General features: G+C 50.2%; 5 protein-coding genes across 5 annotated transcripts; 3 read left to right on the top strand and 2 right to left on the bottom strand.

Annotated features, from left to right (window-relative positions):
• Window positions 1–812: 812 nt before the first annotated feature.
• On the top strand, window positions 813–2,861 carry KY384_005560 (uncharacterized protein; the record flags this gene model as incomplete). Its single annotated transcript, XM_044814060.1, has 1 exon — window positions 813–2,861. The coding sequence occupies one exon, from the start codon at window positions 813–815 to the stop codon at window positions 2,859–2,861; it is 2,049 nt and encodes a 682-aa protein (XP_044669361.1).
• A 2,606-nt stretch (window positions 2,862–5,467) lies between these two features.
• On the top strand, window positions 5,468–7,422 carry KY384_005559 (uncharacterized protein; the record flags this gene model as incomplete). Its single annotated transcript, XM_044814059.1, has 2 exons — window positions 5,468–6,256; window positions 6,325–7,422. The coding sequence occupies 2 exons, from the start codon at window positions 5,468–5,470 to the stop codon at window positions 7,420–7,422; spliced, it is 1,887 nt and encodes a 628-aa protein (XP_044669360.1).
• Window positions 7,423–7,638: 216 nt separating this feature from the next.
• On the bottom strand, window positions 7,639–8,879 carry LET1 (26S protease regulatory subunit 8; the record flags this gene model as incomplete). The annotated part of the gene is made up of 2 exons (XM_044814058.1): window positions 7,639–8,573; window positions 8,645–8,879. 2 exons carry the CDS (start codon window positions 8,877–8,879, stop codon window positions 7,639–7,641), a joined length of 1,170 nt encoding a protein of 389 aa, XP_044669359.1.
• Window positions 8,880–9,350: 471 nt separating this feature from the next.
• KY384_005557 (uncharacterized protein) lies at window positions 9,351–13,082 on the top strand (the record flags this gene model as incomplete). The annotated part of the gene is made up of 4 exons (XM_044814057.1): window positions 9,351–9,582; window positions 9,638–12,456; window positions 12,548–12,940; window positions 13,005–13,082. 4 exons carry the CDS (start codon window positions 9,351–9,353, stop codon window positions 13,080–13,082), a joined length of 3,522 nt encoding a protein of 1,173 aa, XP_044669358.1.
• Window positions 13,083–13,840: 758 nt separating this feature from the next.
• On the bottom strand, window positions 13,841–15,877 carry KY384_005556 (uncharacterized protein; the record flags this gene model as incomplete). The annotated part of the gene is made up of 4 exons (XM_044814056.1): window positions 13,841–15,001; window positions 15,054–15,614; window positions 15,670–15,782; window positions 15,835–15,877. 4 exons carry the CDS (start codon window positions 15,875–15,877, stop codon window positions 13,841–13,843), a joined length of 1,878 nt encoding a protein of 625 aa, XP_044669357.1.
• Between the last annotated feature and the right edge of the window lie 648 nt (window positions 15,878–16,525).

The following is a 16,525-nucleotide window of genomic DNA, read 5'->3' as shown; positions in this document are numbered from 1 at the left end:
CTGCGTAAGGGTGATCGATACAACTAGCAGAAGCAGCTCGCTGCGACTGCATTTTACTCTGAAATTAGCTCAACGTATCATGGTCAAAGACCGGCAAGCAACGACTCGGCACTTGCTCATGTCGGCCAACGACTGGGTAATGATCTCTTGATTTGCTAGATCAGGACAGCCTCCCGTGGAGCCGCCAACGGGCATCCTGCAATCACTTGGTCATTGCGCAATGAAAAACGATAAGTGCCTTCGAGACTCGGGGTTGTAATATGAGACTGCAAGGTCTCACTAGAATATTGCGTTTTAGTGGACCTTGCATAGGAAAGACAATAAGTTCCTGGGACGCTAAACAGAAAGTCTAATGGGCCTCGACCAAGTGTAGATGATGGTCTTGGAAGAACGCAGGGTCTCTATCCTTCTTTCTTGCATAGATTTGTTGGCCGTGCTGCCGTGTCAGGGAGAATTGTGCTTGTCCGCTCGTCACCTGGGTGAAAAGAGGCATCTCACCACTTGGTCAGGACGATACTGGCTTGTTAGGGTAAAGAGCACGAGGAGTGATAACGCACAAACCCGTTTGTGGGAAATGAGAGCTACCAAATGCCACTATTCAAATAATCATGCTTGTTCTTTTTATGGAACAGTACACGTTCTCGCGTGGGGGAAAATGGCCGAGGGCTCCGCGCGCTAAAATCTCAATTGAAAGAGCGAGGAGCGTTTAAATTCAGCCCTGCAGGACTTCTGCCTGCCCAAGTCAATTCGTAGACGCGTTAAATGTAACGAGGCTGTGAGAATGCAGCTTCGTTCTCGTCTCCCTGACCGACATGAATGGTTTAGAAGCTGTCGAAATACTGTCTACGGACCCGGAAGTCGACGACATGCTTATGACAGAAGATGCCGCGGACGACGAAGCCACGGACACCACGTCGGAAGGGAAGATGCTTGATATGGATGGCATGGAAGACATCGATATCGACATTTACAATTCAAGCTCAAGCGATGAAGACATGGCCGATGCTGATGATACAGACGATGAAGAGGAGGACATATACGGCAACAATAGGCTGATCGACTTGGACGAGCCTACCGGTCCTCAGCCGACTATACTGCAGCTACCCACGGAGGTCTTTCAAATAATCCAACGGCACATGGACATTGGCACCTTTTTTATTTCTCTCCTGACTTGCAAGTCCTTCCTCAATGCGGCCTTCTCAAAACCCTTATTGTCTTACCACCTTCGCCAGCTTCCCGGACTAGGCTTGGGTCTCGAGCATCTAGATGAAAAGGACCTTCTACACATTGTCCGGACTCGTGCTGGTCAAAGCGGACATGCTGCGGGCGTTCTTGCTAACGTGACTTCATATGACGCAGACCTCGGTTGTATGACCGCTAAAGCAGCCTTTACCTGGCATGACCCTGCACGGCCATGCAGTAAACACAGCTACCTGGCAATACCAAACATGAGTGGCATCATTCAGATCTACGAGCTTAGCAAGCATCCCGTCCGTAGACGTGAAGAGCTACAAATTCATCATGAGGATTGCAACCCGGGACGGATAAGCATATTGAAAGTAGCATTTGCCGCCGGAAGCAAGGATCTAGCCGTGCTTTGTACTCAAGAAACATGTCTCGATGAACATCACAGCGCCTTTGCGAAGCGTTTGCACGAAGGCGCCGCCTCGTGTTCGCTCCAGTATAAGCTTGTAGTCTTCCATCGGTGCTATGCAAAGCAGAAAGGTCACTTCTTTTCATCAGCAATTCAAGAAACGAGAGATATAGAGTTTCCGAGGGGTGCAAGTCCTGTAGGCCTCGCTTTGGCTCAAAACGGTACTGCATGTATATTGTGGCATGGCAAACATCCAAAGGGAAAGAAAAAGGAAATGGTTTGGATAATCCATCGCCATGACAAGCTTATGGAGGTCAATTCTCACGACCCAGAACCGCAAATGACTCCTATCCATAGGCTAGCTGCAGATATCCCTGATCGTGCCCCTCCAGTTGTCGTTGCTTTTAATGCTCAATTCTCGCTCAACGGGGAATCATTGTTGCTCTTCAAACCGGGTCACCACATCCATAGCTGGTACGCTTCTACACCTCAGGCTGACGGACGAGGGGCCACTTCTATGCAAAGCAATAGCACGTTGATTGACGTTGACAAATATAACGGTCGACATTTATGGGAAATCAACATTGGCAAGCCATTTTATGAAAGACACATGAGCGATGTCTTTGACGAGGATGATGACACTCCTCAATGTCGCCGGTCGTGGCTTGCCCTAGGTTTTGCGGATCGTAGAGCAGCGCGTGGCTTTGAGACTCCTAGCGTCTTCATCATGCAATCAGATGCGCAGAAGCCCACGGCCGACTGTGATCACCTGATCAATCTTGACGGCAATACAACTTGGTGGAAACCGATTGCACTGCTTGGTGGATACAAGCATGGCACGAGCACCCTTGGCACAATTATGGCTGTCTCGCCCGATGGAACTCGCGTCGCCGCCGCCCTATGGAATCGTATATACCTCTGGACTTTGGATCCTAAAATGCTGGTTGAAGGAGATTTACACCTATATTTCCCGCCTCGAGATTATAATCCCCGAAAGGGCATCGGCAGGCTTCGACCCACCCTACTCTCGACGTCTTCCAGTGTGGTTCATGGAATGCAATGGACGAATGAAGAGAACCTTTTTGCAGTAACAGATCGGGGCCTTATGAAATGGGATCTTGGTTGTATGTCCGACGGTACTCGGGAAAGCTTCTCCATGCCATGGGATATTTGGTCGAGCAACGCTCTAAATGTTCCGGCGCCGGGTTCAGGGGAACCGAGGGTTCCGGCGACTATGCAAGATATTGAAGACGACGAAGATGAATAGAGGGTCTTTAGCCAATGGCGGTGATTTGATGCATTCTCCTGGTCCTTCGGATGGAGACTGAAAAAGATATTGCGGAGGTGCCTTCCATGAGCGACCGCTGTCTAATTGATCATTTATGGAAACACTGGTCGGAGCTGAATAAGGCTGCTGTCAGAGGAGATAGCTGGTATCGACACTTTGCTCGTCCTGTCGTCCGATTATGCCATCCTTTACCCAAGAATTTATGTTTCCACATTGGGCATTGACAAATATACTTAACACGCTCAACGGAGGTTTATCCCATACTCTTGGTTTGCTAGATACATTGTGCTCACCAATGGGCCGACAGAATCTGGAGGAATTGTCAAGCATTTCAGCGTTTTAGCGTGGCGCTCTTGGTTTCTATATAGCGGACTGGATCATTCTCAGCTGTGCGCAATCATAACCGAACTCTAACTTTCATAGATCTTTCAAAAAGAAATCTCAATTTTGACTCTTCATGATATGGGTTTGCTAAACTTACGCAATCTCCTGCTCCTTCCTTTCCCACATGAATATTCTTCTCTTCTCTTCCTTACTTTAAGACGAGTTTAAGGTGTAGTGGTTGCCATCAACATATTGTGTCTCACTAGGATCTGTATTGGTTTGGCTGCTGACTAGGCCACACGATTTGCCCCACCAAATTGCTGTCAGATGGTGAACCTTCCTCGCACGCAATTCTTGCACATCGATACGAATTTTGGGAAATACCTAGTCTCAGGAAGCACAGATAAATGGACGTTGGTGTGATCTCAAGACACTGGTCTCGTTTGTGAGGGCCAGGTGGGCAAGGGACGAGACAGCAGAGGCTTCAGTGTTCATGCTTTCTCAATAGCACAACCAGAGAATCATGTTCATTGTACCCATTTGAAGGACATTTTCTTACGAGGTCATCCTTAATCCGGCCACAAGATCTGCTCCCTCGGACTTCCGAAACATCAAGGTACTGCCTTGACCGGGCCACGCATCTTTAGAAAGTCAGACTTGACCTACAGCGCTGCGAGGGATTGCCAAGTATGGCTTTCCAATATTTTGCGTGTGATTCAACGCCCCTTGAAATACTGGTATACACATGAGCTCTAGAACATACAGACTGGTGAGAAAGCCTCAGAACATGTTATTTATTGTCCTATTCGTAAATCTTGCATGTCAACGTCAGAGACTTACTGATTGAGGAATCTATTAAGCAGCTCTTCTAAGTCTGCACATGTTTTACTCTCACAACAAAATCAAATTGACCACAACAATGAGAGAAGATAGCAAATGCGCTAGCCTGAGCTGGTTGGGAATACGATCGCCAGTTCCAAAACACCAAACGTCGTGGCCTCCAAGATTTTACAAATACTTTGCCGATGGGCGGATCACTGTTTGTCATGTCCTCCGAGCGGACCCGCCTGAAAATGAACAGCCCTTGGAACTCCAATCCAACGTTCCGTGGTCTTGATGAAATCTGTACCAGCACTGGAAGCACCTATCCGTTCGGAAAGGGGCACACAGCATCGGATCATGTTCCCTCCCACTCCTCTGATCCGACATGAGCGCCGATTACTGATGCTGGGGCAATCGCTCCGACCCAATTTACCTTCTTCCGCGCTTGAGGAGACGAAGAGGGACCGCTGATCCAATTTACGAGGCTACATTGCCACCACTGCGAGAGACGAAGCTGCCCATTTATCTGACCCCGAGGCCAAAATCGCCAATGCGATCGGCGTATCAATGTACTATCAACTGCCACGAGTATGACTAGGCTGACGAAGAATACACGCTCTACATCAACGACGCATCGGTCACTGCCGAAGTTCCTTGTGTACAGACAGGAGACAGGATGATGACTGAGAGTCTTTCTAGTTTCTAGGTGCTGCTTCCAGGGGCGACTAGCGCCTAGAATTGGGGCGATTCGTAAATCTGGCGCAGGATGACGTAGCTGCGGGGGTTGCCAATTGAGGGTCCAATTCAGTGGCAGCTCCTACCTGCATCATAGGCTCCAGAGGGTCCATATAGCGCCCGCATGCACAAAAAGGAAAGGGGAAAAAGGTTACGGCTGTGGATGATATTAATTGTGATGCCGGCTGACAGATTACTCTTCTAAATTTTGGCTACTCGACACATCTTACAAACCGTGATGAGGCAACGTTGAAATCTGTTAAGGATTTGGCCTTCCAAAGATTCTGACTATTGACTTTGCTCCCATTCATTTTATTCTTCAACACACCCTTGACTTGCGTCTGTGACGCCCTCAAAGACCAGCAAGGTATTAACGAACCTCTTCGAGTTTGGAAGAGTGAGCATTGACGATTGTTTGCAGAATCGAAATCCCCCTTCTATTGAATCAATGAGGTATGTTAGAGCGACATTACCTTTCCCATTTCAACTCCATGGGCTGACCAAACTTACCAGGCAGCGCCTTCCATCGCTTTTGATACTCGCCGCGCGGTACCTTTTGGACAGCCATTGACGTCGCAAACGATGCTGGTATGTGATTTAGCGGTGTAGAGAAAGCGCAGCGACAACTTTCTCAACAGCCAATTTCTGGGTGCACGAGAGGCATCACCAAAACCCGGCAGGCTCTCACGATCCGTCTCCAGGGGATGCCTGCCTCGACCGACCTAAAACAGGCAATCTCTTCGCCTCCTCATGATCGCCTATCACCTCAACAGAGGCCCGAGCTTTCGAAAATTAAGGATTTCTCTGCCTCTAAGGGTGGTTCGGAGTTGCCAGCCCTAGTCACTCCGGAAGATTTCTCCCAGCTTTTATCGTCTCATCAGCCCCATGACTCGCTCATTCTCGATCTCCGGTCATTTGCACAATTCTCAAAGTCACGAGTTTCCGGGGCTTTGAACTTGTGTATTCCAACGACATTGCTAAAGCGTCCCACGTACACTGTCCAGAAGCTGGCGGAGACCTTTGCCAGCAAGAAAAACGACAAGGCCAAATTCAACTCTTGGAGAGACGCTCAGATCATAATAGCCTATGATGGCGCATCAGGGAACCTTGCACAAGCAGCCCCTTGTGTACACGTTCTCCAAAAGTTCATGAATGAGAAATGGCCAGGAGCGACTTTTATTGTGCAAGGCGGCTTTAATGCCTTCGCTCAACAATTTCCCGAACACGTCGAAACGAGGTTTGTGGGTGAGATGGATGGTATCAACAAGACGAAGCTGTCAATCGATCCCTCAGCAGCTGTCTCTGGCGGCTGTAGCATGCCTACAAATCAAAATCCTGTGAATCCCTTTTTTGGCAGCATTAGACAGAATACCGACCTAATAGATGGCGTTGGTCAAATACCACTGAAACGGCCGCCAAACTTCGCGGACGTCAGTTCACAAAAGCTGCCGACATGGCTTCGGAATGCATCAAACCCTCAAGATCAGGGCAAGGTAAGTGATTGTCTTTGGTCGCTATTACTGCGTTTGATTACTTCAGGTGCTGACTTTGGCTGATTCAGACCGTTTCCAACCGATTTTTAGCGATCGAGAAAGCAGAACAGCATCGCATGCAGAAAGCCCTTTCCTTCGCATCCTGGCAACCTCAATCTAAGCAGTCCCCGGAGAACATACGCCTAGCGGGTATAGAAAAAGGAAGCAAGAACCGATACAAGGATATCCTACCGTTTGACCATTCGAGAGTCGTGCTTGAAAACCCGTCGGCTGAGTGCGACTACGTCAACGCAAGCCATATCAAGTCGCCAGAATCTGGGCGTACACGCTACATAGCCTTCCAAGCTCCGGTACCTTCGACGTTCGCCGACTTCTGGCACGTAATCTGGGAGCAGGATGTCAGACTAATCGTCATGCTGACTGCGGAGTCTGAAGGTGGTCAGACCAAAAGCCATCCTTACTGGCATTCAGGCGACTATGGTCCTTTCCGACTAGACAAGCTGAACGAGGAGATTCAGCCCCTTGTTCGACTGAAACGACCCAGCGCGCGCAGAACAACGACCTCACCGTCTGAACTGCAATCTTCGCGTGGTAAACCACCTATAAGTCGCAGGCACACGGCCTCTTTGAGCGTCAATCAAGCCATTCCACCCCCTACCCCAGATTCCTCATCAGAAAGTATTCCCCGTGTTACGGTCCGGACTCTCAAATTATCTTATAACAAAAATCTACCTTCAACTCCTCACGACATAATACAGATTCAGCTCACAACCTGGCCAGATCTCGGCACGCCAGCACGTCCAAAGGATATTCTCGCCCTCGTCGAGTTATGCCGCTCCTTCAAGCCTCAGCAACAAAATCCAAAACCACATCCGATGGTAGTTCACTGCTCCGCAGGATGTGGACGAACAGGCACTTTCTGTACTGTTGACAGCGTCATCAGTACACTCATGAAGCAAAAATCGGATCGGAACGCGAACATCTCAGCCGCCAACGGGGCGGGCGTTGATCGGATGGATTTGGACGATCCGCTTATGGATGAGGAAAAGGACCTCATAGCTGAGACGGTGGCGAGCTTACGACACCAACGCATGAGCATGGTTCAAACACTTAGGCAATTTGTGCTTTGTTACGAAGCCATCATGGAGTGGTTCGTTGATTCGTAAAGGGTTGCATAGCGGACAAGGAAGCGAAAAATATACGTTCGACAATGTAGCATTCAAGCAATCTTCCAATGGACCCAACAGTAGCCACTCGGGTGAAGCATGTTACCAAAAGTGGTGCAGATTGTTCGTGCATTCATGTCCGAAAAAGCTAATTCGTCTCGAGGGATTGAGCTTCTGCTTGATATGATATTGCGCGTTATATGCTCACATACTCTTTTACTTCCACAACTTCCCTAGACTAACTTCCTTGTCATCATGCTTATTCAGTACCTTGGCTGTCGCCAGATCGAAATCCTCTTGGGTGACATGCACCCTCCGCTCCCTCAAGGCATACATTCCTGCCTCTGTACACACTCCCTTCAATTCCGCCCCTGAGCACCCATTCATCTTCTCCGCGATCTTCGTCAGATTAATACCCCTAGTCAAATTCATACTCCTACTGTGAATCCTTAAAATATCCGCCCTTGCCTCCACTGTCGGAGGCGGGAACTCAATCTTCCTATCTATCCTCCCCGGCCGGAGGAGTGCCGGATCAAGAATATCTAGACGATTCGTGGCCATGATCACTTTTATATTCTTGGTGGGTTCGAAACCATCGAGTTGGTTCAGAAGCTCGAGCATGGTACGTTGGACTTCGGAGTCGCCGCCGCTGGAACCTTCAACGCGAGAGGAGCCAATGCTGTCAATCTCGTCCATGAAGATTATAGACGGGGCGTGCTCGCGCGCCATAACGAACAACTCGCGCACCATGCGTGACCCTTCTCCGATGTACTTCTGCACAAGCTCCGAACCTGATACGCGGATGAACTTGCAGGAAGTATGATGCGCCACCGCCCTCGCCAACAATGTCTTTCCCGTCCCAGGAGGACCATAAAGTAAAACACCCTTCGGTTGCGCAATTCCCAGCGATTCGAACAGTTCGGGATGCCGTAAGCCGAGTTCGATGACTTCTTTGATTTCTTTGATCTGTTGCGATAGCCCGCCTATCATGTCATAGGTGCTGTCGGGGACTTTCTCGACCATCATGAGGGACACGAGCGGATCCACGGAGGAGGGGAGCATTTTCTCGAGTTTGTAGGAGTCGGAGAGGAGGGTTACGCGTTTGCCGACTGTGAGTTTGGAGGGGTCGATGGATTCGGATATGTCGACGACTATGGATGTAATGCATTAGCATTGGGAACAGGCAGGGCGAGTTTTGTATGAGGGCTGATGGATAGCGTACCGTATTTTCCTTCAGGATGTACTTTTACCAGGACCTTTTTCGTGCCCATGACCTTCACAACTTCGCCTACGTACGAGCCTGGCTGTTGGAGTAGGCCGAGCTCCTCTCGTAGTAATCGTACTCTTGAGTTGTAGTCATTTCTTTGGGCTTCTAATCTACGGAGTTTTGCTTGGCCTTCTATGATCTGGAGCTTGTGGCTTTCTATCTTGTTGTGATAGAAGCTGTCAAGCGTCATGTTGGCGACTAAAGGAGTAGACTCGGATGGCGAAGGAGGGAGGTGATAAAGTGGTCGGCGGCGTTGATGGACAAGCTGTCAAGCAAATGTCAGGTCACGGCAAGCCTTTCCTTTCCGGGCCAGCTGTTGTTTTATTTCCGAAGGGGCCAATAAATCCGATCTGATGATCATTTGCATACTCAAAGCACCTGCATTCTTGCGCTATCTTGGCTGCATATGTTGTTGCGTCTTATCTGCTTCTTGGCCACAATACTCCATGTCGACGCTGCCCGAGAGCCTTCCGGATTGGAAGCTTCAAAGGACAAAACGTGACCTTGGATCCCACGAAAGCTGGGTAAGATTAGAATATCGTCAGCTGGGATCCCACAATTCACAACAAACCCCATGACTACCTCGAAGACCACGTGATACCATTGAGCTCTATATGTGCTCTAGCTGACCTCTCTGACAATTTCCGCGTCATATCCAACCATGGCGCCCAAGCAGGATGTGGACGACAACAAAGAAGAATCGGGCTCTGGCGCGAATTCTTCCCCAGATGCTAGGACTCCACCAAGACATTTTGCGCCTATAACAAGGGAAGAGCGCGATAATGACGGTGAGACGACAGAGGAAACAATGAGCCCAAGACAGTCACAGACTGGTACCGTAAGAAGAAACCGCCCACCTGCGATATCTACCAGCAGTGGGGCGCCGAACTATGGTATGTTCTTTGAGCTTCTTGAGTATATGATGACTTGCTGACGGGCGATATCTAGGCTCTATACCACCCTCAAACGCTGAAGAAACGGGGTCTGAGGCGGGTCAAGCTACACCAACACAAGATCCAAGTATCACTGGGCGAGCGAGTGCATTGTCATCAGCTTCCCGCTCCATACATTCACCGGAAAGGGCACCGCAGCTCCACCCCAGATTACTTCGGAGGTCGTCTTCCAAACAAACGCCACATCGAGGACAGGAATTCTCTACAGATGATGATGCCGAGGAGATTGTATCAAACCGGAGCAGAAGAACTTCTCATGGGGCTGCAACGACGGCGCATAACCTTCCAAAGCAGCCATCGGCGCTGCGGAGACGGCCAACAAACAAACCGAGTATGCCAAGAATCGATTCTAGGGTCGAGGATGAGGAGGATACTGCCCCGGAGGAGACGGCTCCTAGTGTGCATGAGGAAGCCGTGGAAGATCAGGACGCGTCTAGCGAGACGATCAATGCAGACGGCGATGATGAGAACGAGGACGACGATGATGATTGCCTAAGCGACGCAGAAAGCTTTACCCTGAGAGACAAACAGCAGGCAATCAATGAAACGCATCCTTTTGGTATTCGAATATGGAAGCCAGCATTATACAAGAAGAACAGGTCCGTGGAGAAGACCGCAGAAGGCGACATACACAGCAGCCCCGGCGCTCGAGTTTCAAAGCCACTGGCTGTGTTCAACATTCTTTGGACGGTGATGTTTGGCTGGTGGTTAGCCCTTGCCGCTGGGTTAGGAGCTCTGGTCTGTTACATCTTTGCACTCGCGCCTCACGCAACTTCCTATGGCAAGATATTTCTTGGTCTCTCCACCTATCTCTTTTATCCTTTCGGCAAATTCGTAAAATTGGAACAAGACGAAGCTTACGCAGAAGAGGACGAGGGAGAAGGTCGCTCCATCAGTGAGTACGAGCAATGGCAACAAGGAGATCTTGAAGATGGTCGTCTGTTCTTCGGCCCCCTTACTTCCCGATCAATCATTGGCAGACGAAGGAGCGTAGACTCGGGCGAGACTGGAAGCCTACTCGGCCGCGGCAGGCGAAGCGGATCAGATGAACAACGACGAGAACGCAGAGCCAGGCTCTTTGGTAGAGGCAAGTGGACGCCTGGCCGAGTCATCTTTTTCGTTTTCTTTTACTTCCTTATCGCACCTCTGATGCTGTTCACATCCCTCATGTGCTTTTTCATGGTCTTTTGGGTACCAATGGCTAGGACCACGATTCTCCTTTTCTACCACCTACGGCGGCATCCTCTTGCTTTATCATTCCACTCCGACGCCTCTTATTCTAGAGCAGGCTCTTCCCGTCCATCTTCGATCTTGCTTTGCACTTACCGTGCAGTGGGCTTGAAGTATTGGAAGTACACCGTGGACGGAACCAACATCTTCCTTATCAATCTACTTGGAGTAGTCATCTTCGCCATCTTTGATTATTGGGTGCTATACGAAGCTCTAGGTCTGCAAATCTGGCTTACATCCCCTGGATTTGTTTTCGCTCTGGCTCTGTTCTCCATAATCCCTCTCGCATATTTCATTGGACAAGCTGTCGCTTCGATCTCCGCCCAATCTTCCATGGGCGTTGGAGCTGCTATCAACGCGTTCTTCTCGACAATCGTTGAGGTCTTCCTCTACTGTGTTGCTCTGAATCAAGGCAAAGGCCCATTAGTGGAAGGTAGTATCATTGGCAGCATCTTTGCGGGCATTCTTTTCTTACCTGGACTCTCGATGTGCTTCGGCGCATTGAAACGGAAAACCCAAAGATTCAATGTGAGATCGGCAGGTGTCACATCGACCATGTTGCTTTTTGCTACCATTGCAGCCTTTGGACCGACACTATTTTACCAAATATACGGCAGCCACGAGTTGAATTGCCACTCTTGTGCTTTATTCCGTGATGGTCCTTCCGGTGCAATTGAAGAGGATGAGAATTGTCGCCGATGCTACTTCAGCCAGTCCCCAACAGTCGCTGACCAATTTTTTATTCAGTCTGTGCGGCCTTACTGCTGGTTTGCAGCAGTACTCCTGTTCCTATCCTATATCATCGGTCTTTGGTTTACGCTTCGTACGCACGCTGCCGTCATTTGGAATATTGAGGTAGAGGAAAAGAAGGCTGCTCAGCCACAACTACCGAATGGCATTACCCAAGATTTACATGCTTCTGTCACACTTCCTCCAAAGGCGAACAGTATTCATAATACAAAGGACGCCAACCACCGGGCACCGAGCCAATCGATCAGGGAAACGCAGCTGTACAAACGTATACTGAGTCAAACACTTAGACAGGATGGTCTGCAAAGTCCTCAAGATAGTAGGAGGTTTTCTCTCCCTGCCCATCGTAATGGCCAGTCTGCCCACCTGGTCCCACCCAAGACCGCTGATTCCGGAGACCTGAGCGATGTCGAAAGCCATCCTACCCAGCCATTGAGAGTCTCTGGTCTTTCTGAAGAGGAGAGCATCAGCCTCGCCCGACACGTTGCTGAGATGGCGGCAACAGCTGCAGCCACTGCAGCCCGGGAGGCGACTCGTCCGCCCCGCGAAAGGAAGCCGTCCACTCATCATACTCCGCGTGTCCCGCATTCTGGCGCCCTCACAGACGACCATGAAGCGGTTGTCACAGCCGAAGCACCCGCTGGCGGACACGACGCTCCAAATTGGGGTAGGACGAAGAGTGCCGTCATCTTGCTAGGTGCGACACTACTCTACGCCATCATCGCTGAAATCCTCGTCAATACCGTAGACTCTGTCCTCCAAAGCGTCGATATTGACGAGAAGTTCCTTGGCATTACACTCTTCGCCCTCGTTCCCAATACGACGGAATTTCTTGTAAGCAAGCCTTCCCAAAGTCCTTCATCTCTCGCTTTCTCTACTACTCGCTTCCATGAACCTGCTCGCTAACCATCATCGGTGTCTCTAGAACGCCATCTCCTTCGCCATGAACGGCAACATCGCCCTATCAATGGAAATCGGCTCCGCCTACGCCCTCCAAGTCTGCCTCCTCCAGATCCCCGCCCTCGTCCTCTTCTCCGCCATCCGTGCCACCTCCCTCACCTCCACCCTCCCTGCAGCCGACATCCTCTCCCACACTTTCACCCTGATCTTCCCGCAGTGGGATATGGTGACTGTCATCCTCTGCGTGTTCCTCCTCAGCTATGTGTACGGGGAGGGAAAGAGCAACTATTTCAAGGGCAGTATATTGGTGCTTACATATTTGGTTATCGTGGTGGGTTTCTACCTGGCGGGCGGGCAGGGAGATGGGATCGTAGGTGAGGAGCGATTTGCAGCGGGTGGAAAAGAGACGTTTTACACGGTTGGAAGGAGTGGGAGGGGGGAGCTTATTGAGAGGCACGGGAAGACTAAACATCGTGGACTAGTCCGGAAGTCCCGGCTCGGTTGGTCTACCGATTTTGAATGGGAGGGGTCAGCAAGTGGCTGCTATCTCAGATGCTTGATGAAAGCTGGCAGGAAGCTGGCCTACAGTGTTCGGGTGGCTAGCAAGGTGGAAGAAATATTTGCTTGGTATTCGATCATGTTCTCTTGCGGGAGTTGGAGAGGGCTTTCGGTTAGGGGGAGCATGGACAGCGAGGGCGCAAGTGGCTACGGATACAATAATTGCTTAGCACTATCTGGTGTTTTCTTGTTGAAAGGCATGGCGGATCATAGCCGACGGGTGAATTTCACTCCTTCGGTACATCAATTCAGAAGCTTGAAACTATTACCAAGATTCTCTCAGCGCATTTACTCTAAAGAGCTTCAAATGCTTTTTGTAGATCGATGCTTACAGGCCCATATTGAAGAAATTAGATTTGCTATATATATTTTAGTATGCACCTACTTCGTACATACGACCACAGGACACGGATAATACGGGTTCCCGTCAGCTCACCCAAAGTCAAACCGTGTACCGATCGAGTAGTAGTTGGGTCGGTGACGACCAGCGAATGTCGATTGTTGTATGTTTTTGATTTTTTGCCCATGCTCATCCACTCTACGATTTCTCATTTGCACTTTGGCACGTTGGCACGTTTACACATATACACAGGATCTATTTGCTGCCTTAGTGGAACTGACATGGCTTCGCAACATTTCGGATGGACGTGCTTCAGTATGCAAAATGTTCTTTTTCTATATTTTCAAAACCCAAAGCTTCACTATTTCTCTAAAAAAGTACGACCGTATATCCACGCATCACCTTAAAACCCCCCTTCAATCACACCACACTACCGGGTAGCACCGTATTAAGCCCACCCCCAGCTTTTGCCTTCTCTCCCTGCTCAGCCTTCGGCTTCGCCTCCTTCTCATCCATCTTCCCAGTGTTCTCACTCCATTTATTCACAATATCATCAATCTCCCCGCGATACTTCCTCTGGCTATGGCACTGCTCCAAGAAAACATTATACTTCACCTTCAACAAATCCTTCTCATGCTGGTCCTCCGTCGGCAATACCGCCCTTCCAGGCTTGGACATCCGATCCATGATAGACCAGAGATCTTCACTCTTTCCGTTCCGGTCCGCGGAGGCGGCTTTGGCGGCTAACATTGCGGCGCCGTGGCACACGGCTGCGTGCACGTATTGGGGAATGAGGACGGGCATGTCACACGCTGAGGCCATGAGTTCCATGAGGATTTTGTTCTGGCATTGCGAGCCGGACATGAAGATTGACTTGATTTGATGGCCGGATTCGTTCATGGTTTCGATGATCTGGTGGGTTTGGAGGGCAATGAATTCCATGCAGCCGTAATAGTACAGTGCGAGCCCGTCCATGGATTTGTCGGATGACAGCCCGATCACGGACCCTGTCATGCGCGGGTCTGCGATGGGGGAGCGGTTGCCAAAGAGGTCGCCGTAGAAGAAGAAGTGGCGGCCTAAATAGCTGATGGACGGTGCAGAGACTTTGGCTGCCATGTCCTTCAAGTGCTCGTTTAGGTAGTCATAGATGTTCGCGTTGTAGGATTCCGCAGTGGAAAGTGCGGTTTGAAAGGCTGGGTGGGTTTCGATTACGTGTTTGAGGAGCTCACCCGTGGCGGATTGTCCTCCTTCTGCAAGCCAATAGTCGGGGATGAGCACGTCGCGGTACGGACCCCATACGCCCTTTACGAAGACCGGTTTTGGCGACATGGCGATGTGGCAGGTCGAGGTACCGGCGACGGCGGCTAGACGGGTGAAGGCTTGGTGCCAGTCGTTGCTGGCGTATTCAGAGCTGAGTGCTCCCCCACCGAGATGTACTTTCGCACCTACAGTTCCAATCCAGCCGGCGTAGGCATCAATGACGCCGCTACCCACAGCGATGCCGGCTGGCAGGCCCAGTTCGTTCGCAGCCTTTTCGGATAGCGTACCACATTTTTCGCCGGCGGAAAGGTAGTGGCCATTCTTTATGTGTTAGTCTTCAAATTGGTACTCGATCGTAATCTGTGGAACTCACTTCTTTGTTGACTCCACCCAAGCGTCTAAAGTTGTCTTTTACGAGATCACCCAGGCCAATGGTCTCCAAGAAATCGCCTTGCCAGCCTTTCACACTCCCATCAACGCCGACCGGTACGTAACCTTGTTTGCAGACTGTGCTGCAAAAGCTTCTGTTCTCGTTACCAGTGGCCATGTGTGTGAGGGCGTCCGTCAAATCATAGAATTTGCAGCGATCGAACAGCTCTTTCGGCATATTGTTCTTCAACCAAAGCACTTTTGGGATTTCCATCTCAATGGACATAGTACCTCCCACATATCTCAGTAGGTTATGTTCTGTAGCGTTGATCTTTGCCGTCTCTTCCACAGGCCTGTGATCCAGCCATAGCACGATATTCCGATCATTGTCATATCTTGGATGAGTCACAGAGACGGGTTCGTCTGTATCTTCAGAAAATACTGCAAGAGAACAGGTAGCGTCAAAGGCAAGACCGCGGATGGTGGAGGGATCAAGGTTCTGCTGATCGAGGATACGCTTGACAGAGGTGCAGATGCAGCGCCAGATGTCTGTCGTTGATTGCTCCTGGACAGGTCTTAGCGAGAAGAACTACACGAGATGTGTTTGAGGGCAAACGAACGTAATATCCTTGTTCTGGCTGCCATAGCCCGATGTTTTCGGAAGCTAGTCCAACAATATCTCCTTTGCTATTGATCACACAAGCCCTTGCGCTCCCTGTACCAACATCGATTCCTAGGAAAGATCAGCAGGAAAGCTTCGAGGTCTGTTCATAAGCTGTAATTACCAATATAGTGGTCTGTGTAAGGATTGACTGAATTGTAGGCCATTGTCAGCGACCAAGCTCTGTGAGGGAATGGTCAAGAAGGGCACTTGCTTTCATTGTGAGGGTCCATGGACGCCTGACGCGATTGCGACTTCACCCGCGGGTTTCCTCTGAATGCTAGTGACGACATGATTGAAAGATGGGCTCGGGAACCTGTCGGATCCGTCAAACAGCTGTGGGGATTTCTTCACGCTGTGGACGAGCAGGGAAGTAGACAGGAAGAAGCTCCGGGGAGGCAATGGAGCTTGCACGTGAACGGTAGCGCCCACGAAAAGCAGTAGAATGCGGAGAATCAAAGGCGAGCAAATGGAATGGTGAAGAAGGGGTGTTAGTCAAGGCTCGGTCAGCATTAGGAGGGCAATAGTGGTGGCCTTGTCTTGGTGGGATGTGGTTTTCATGTATAATTGAAGCGCTAGTCAACAGCTTAACTCTGCTGGCTTGATGGGATTTGTGGCCGATGACGCAGCTGGCCGTCTACACGCGGCGGTGGGGAATTTCGGATGGAGATGTCAATTGCAAATGCGGGCGGACATCACTGGTGGGGCAGATTACGCCCCCCCCAATTGTGATTTCGCTTGGCTTTTTTGCCCTTTCTTGGGGCCCGAGGCGCCTAATCGATAATCCGCCGCGGGCAGGCAAGGCGCCCTAGGGC

The sequence above is a fragment of the Bacidia gigantensis genome, assembly GCF_019456465.1.
Source record: "Bacidia gigantensis strain McMullin 20006 chromosome Unknown contig_245, whole genome shotgun sequence".
Classification (NCBI taxonomy): Eukaryota; Fungi; Ascomycota; class Lecanoromycetes; order Lecanorales; family Ramalinaceae; genus Bacidia; species Bacidia gigantensis.
The sequence above is the reverse complement of the archived record's forward strand: the minus strand, read 5'-3'. Positions and strand labels throughout refer to the sequence as shown.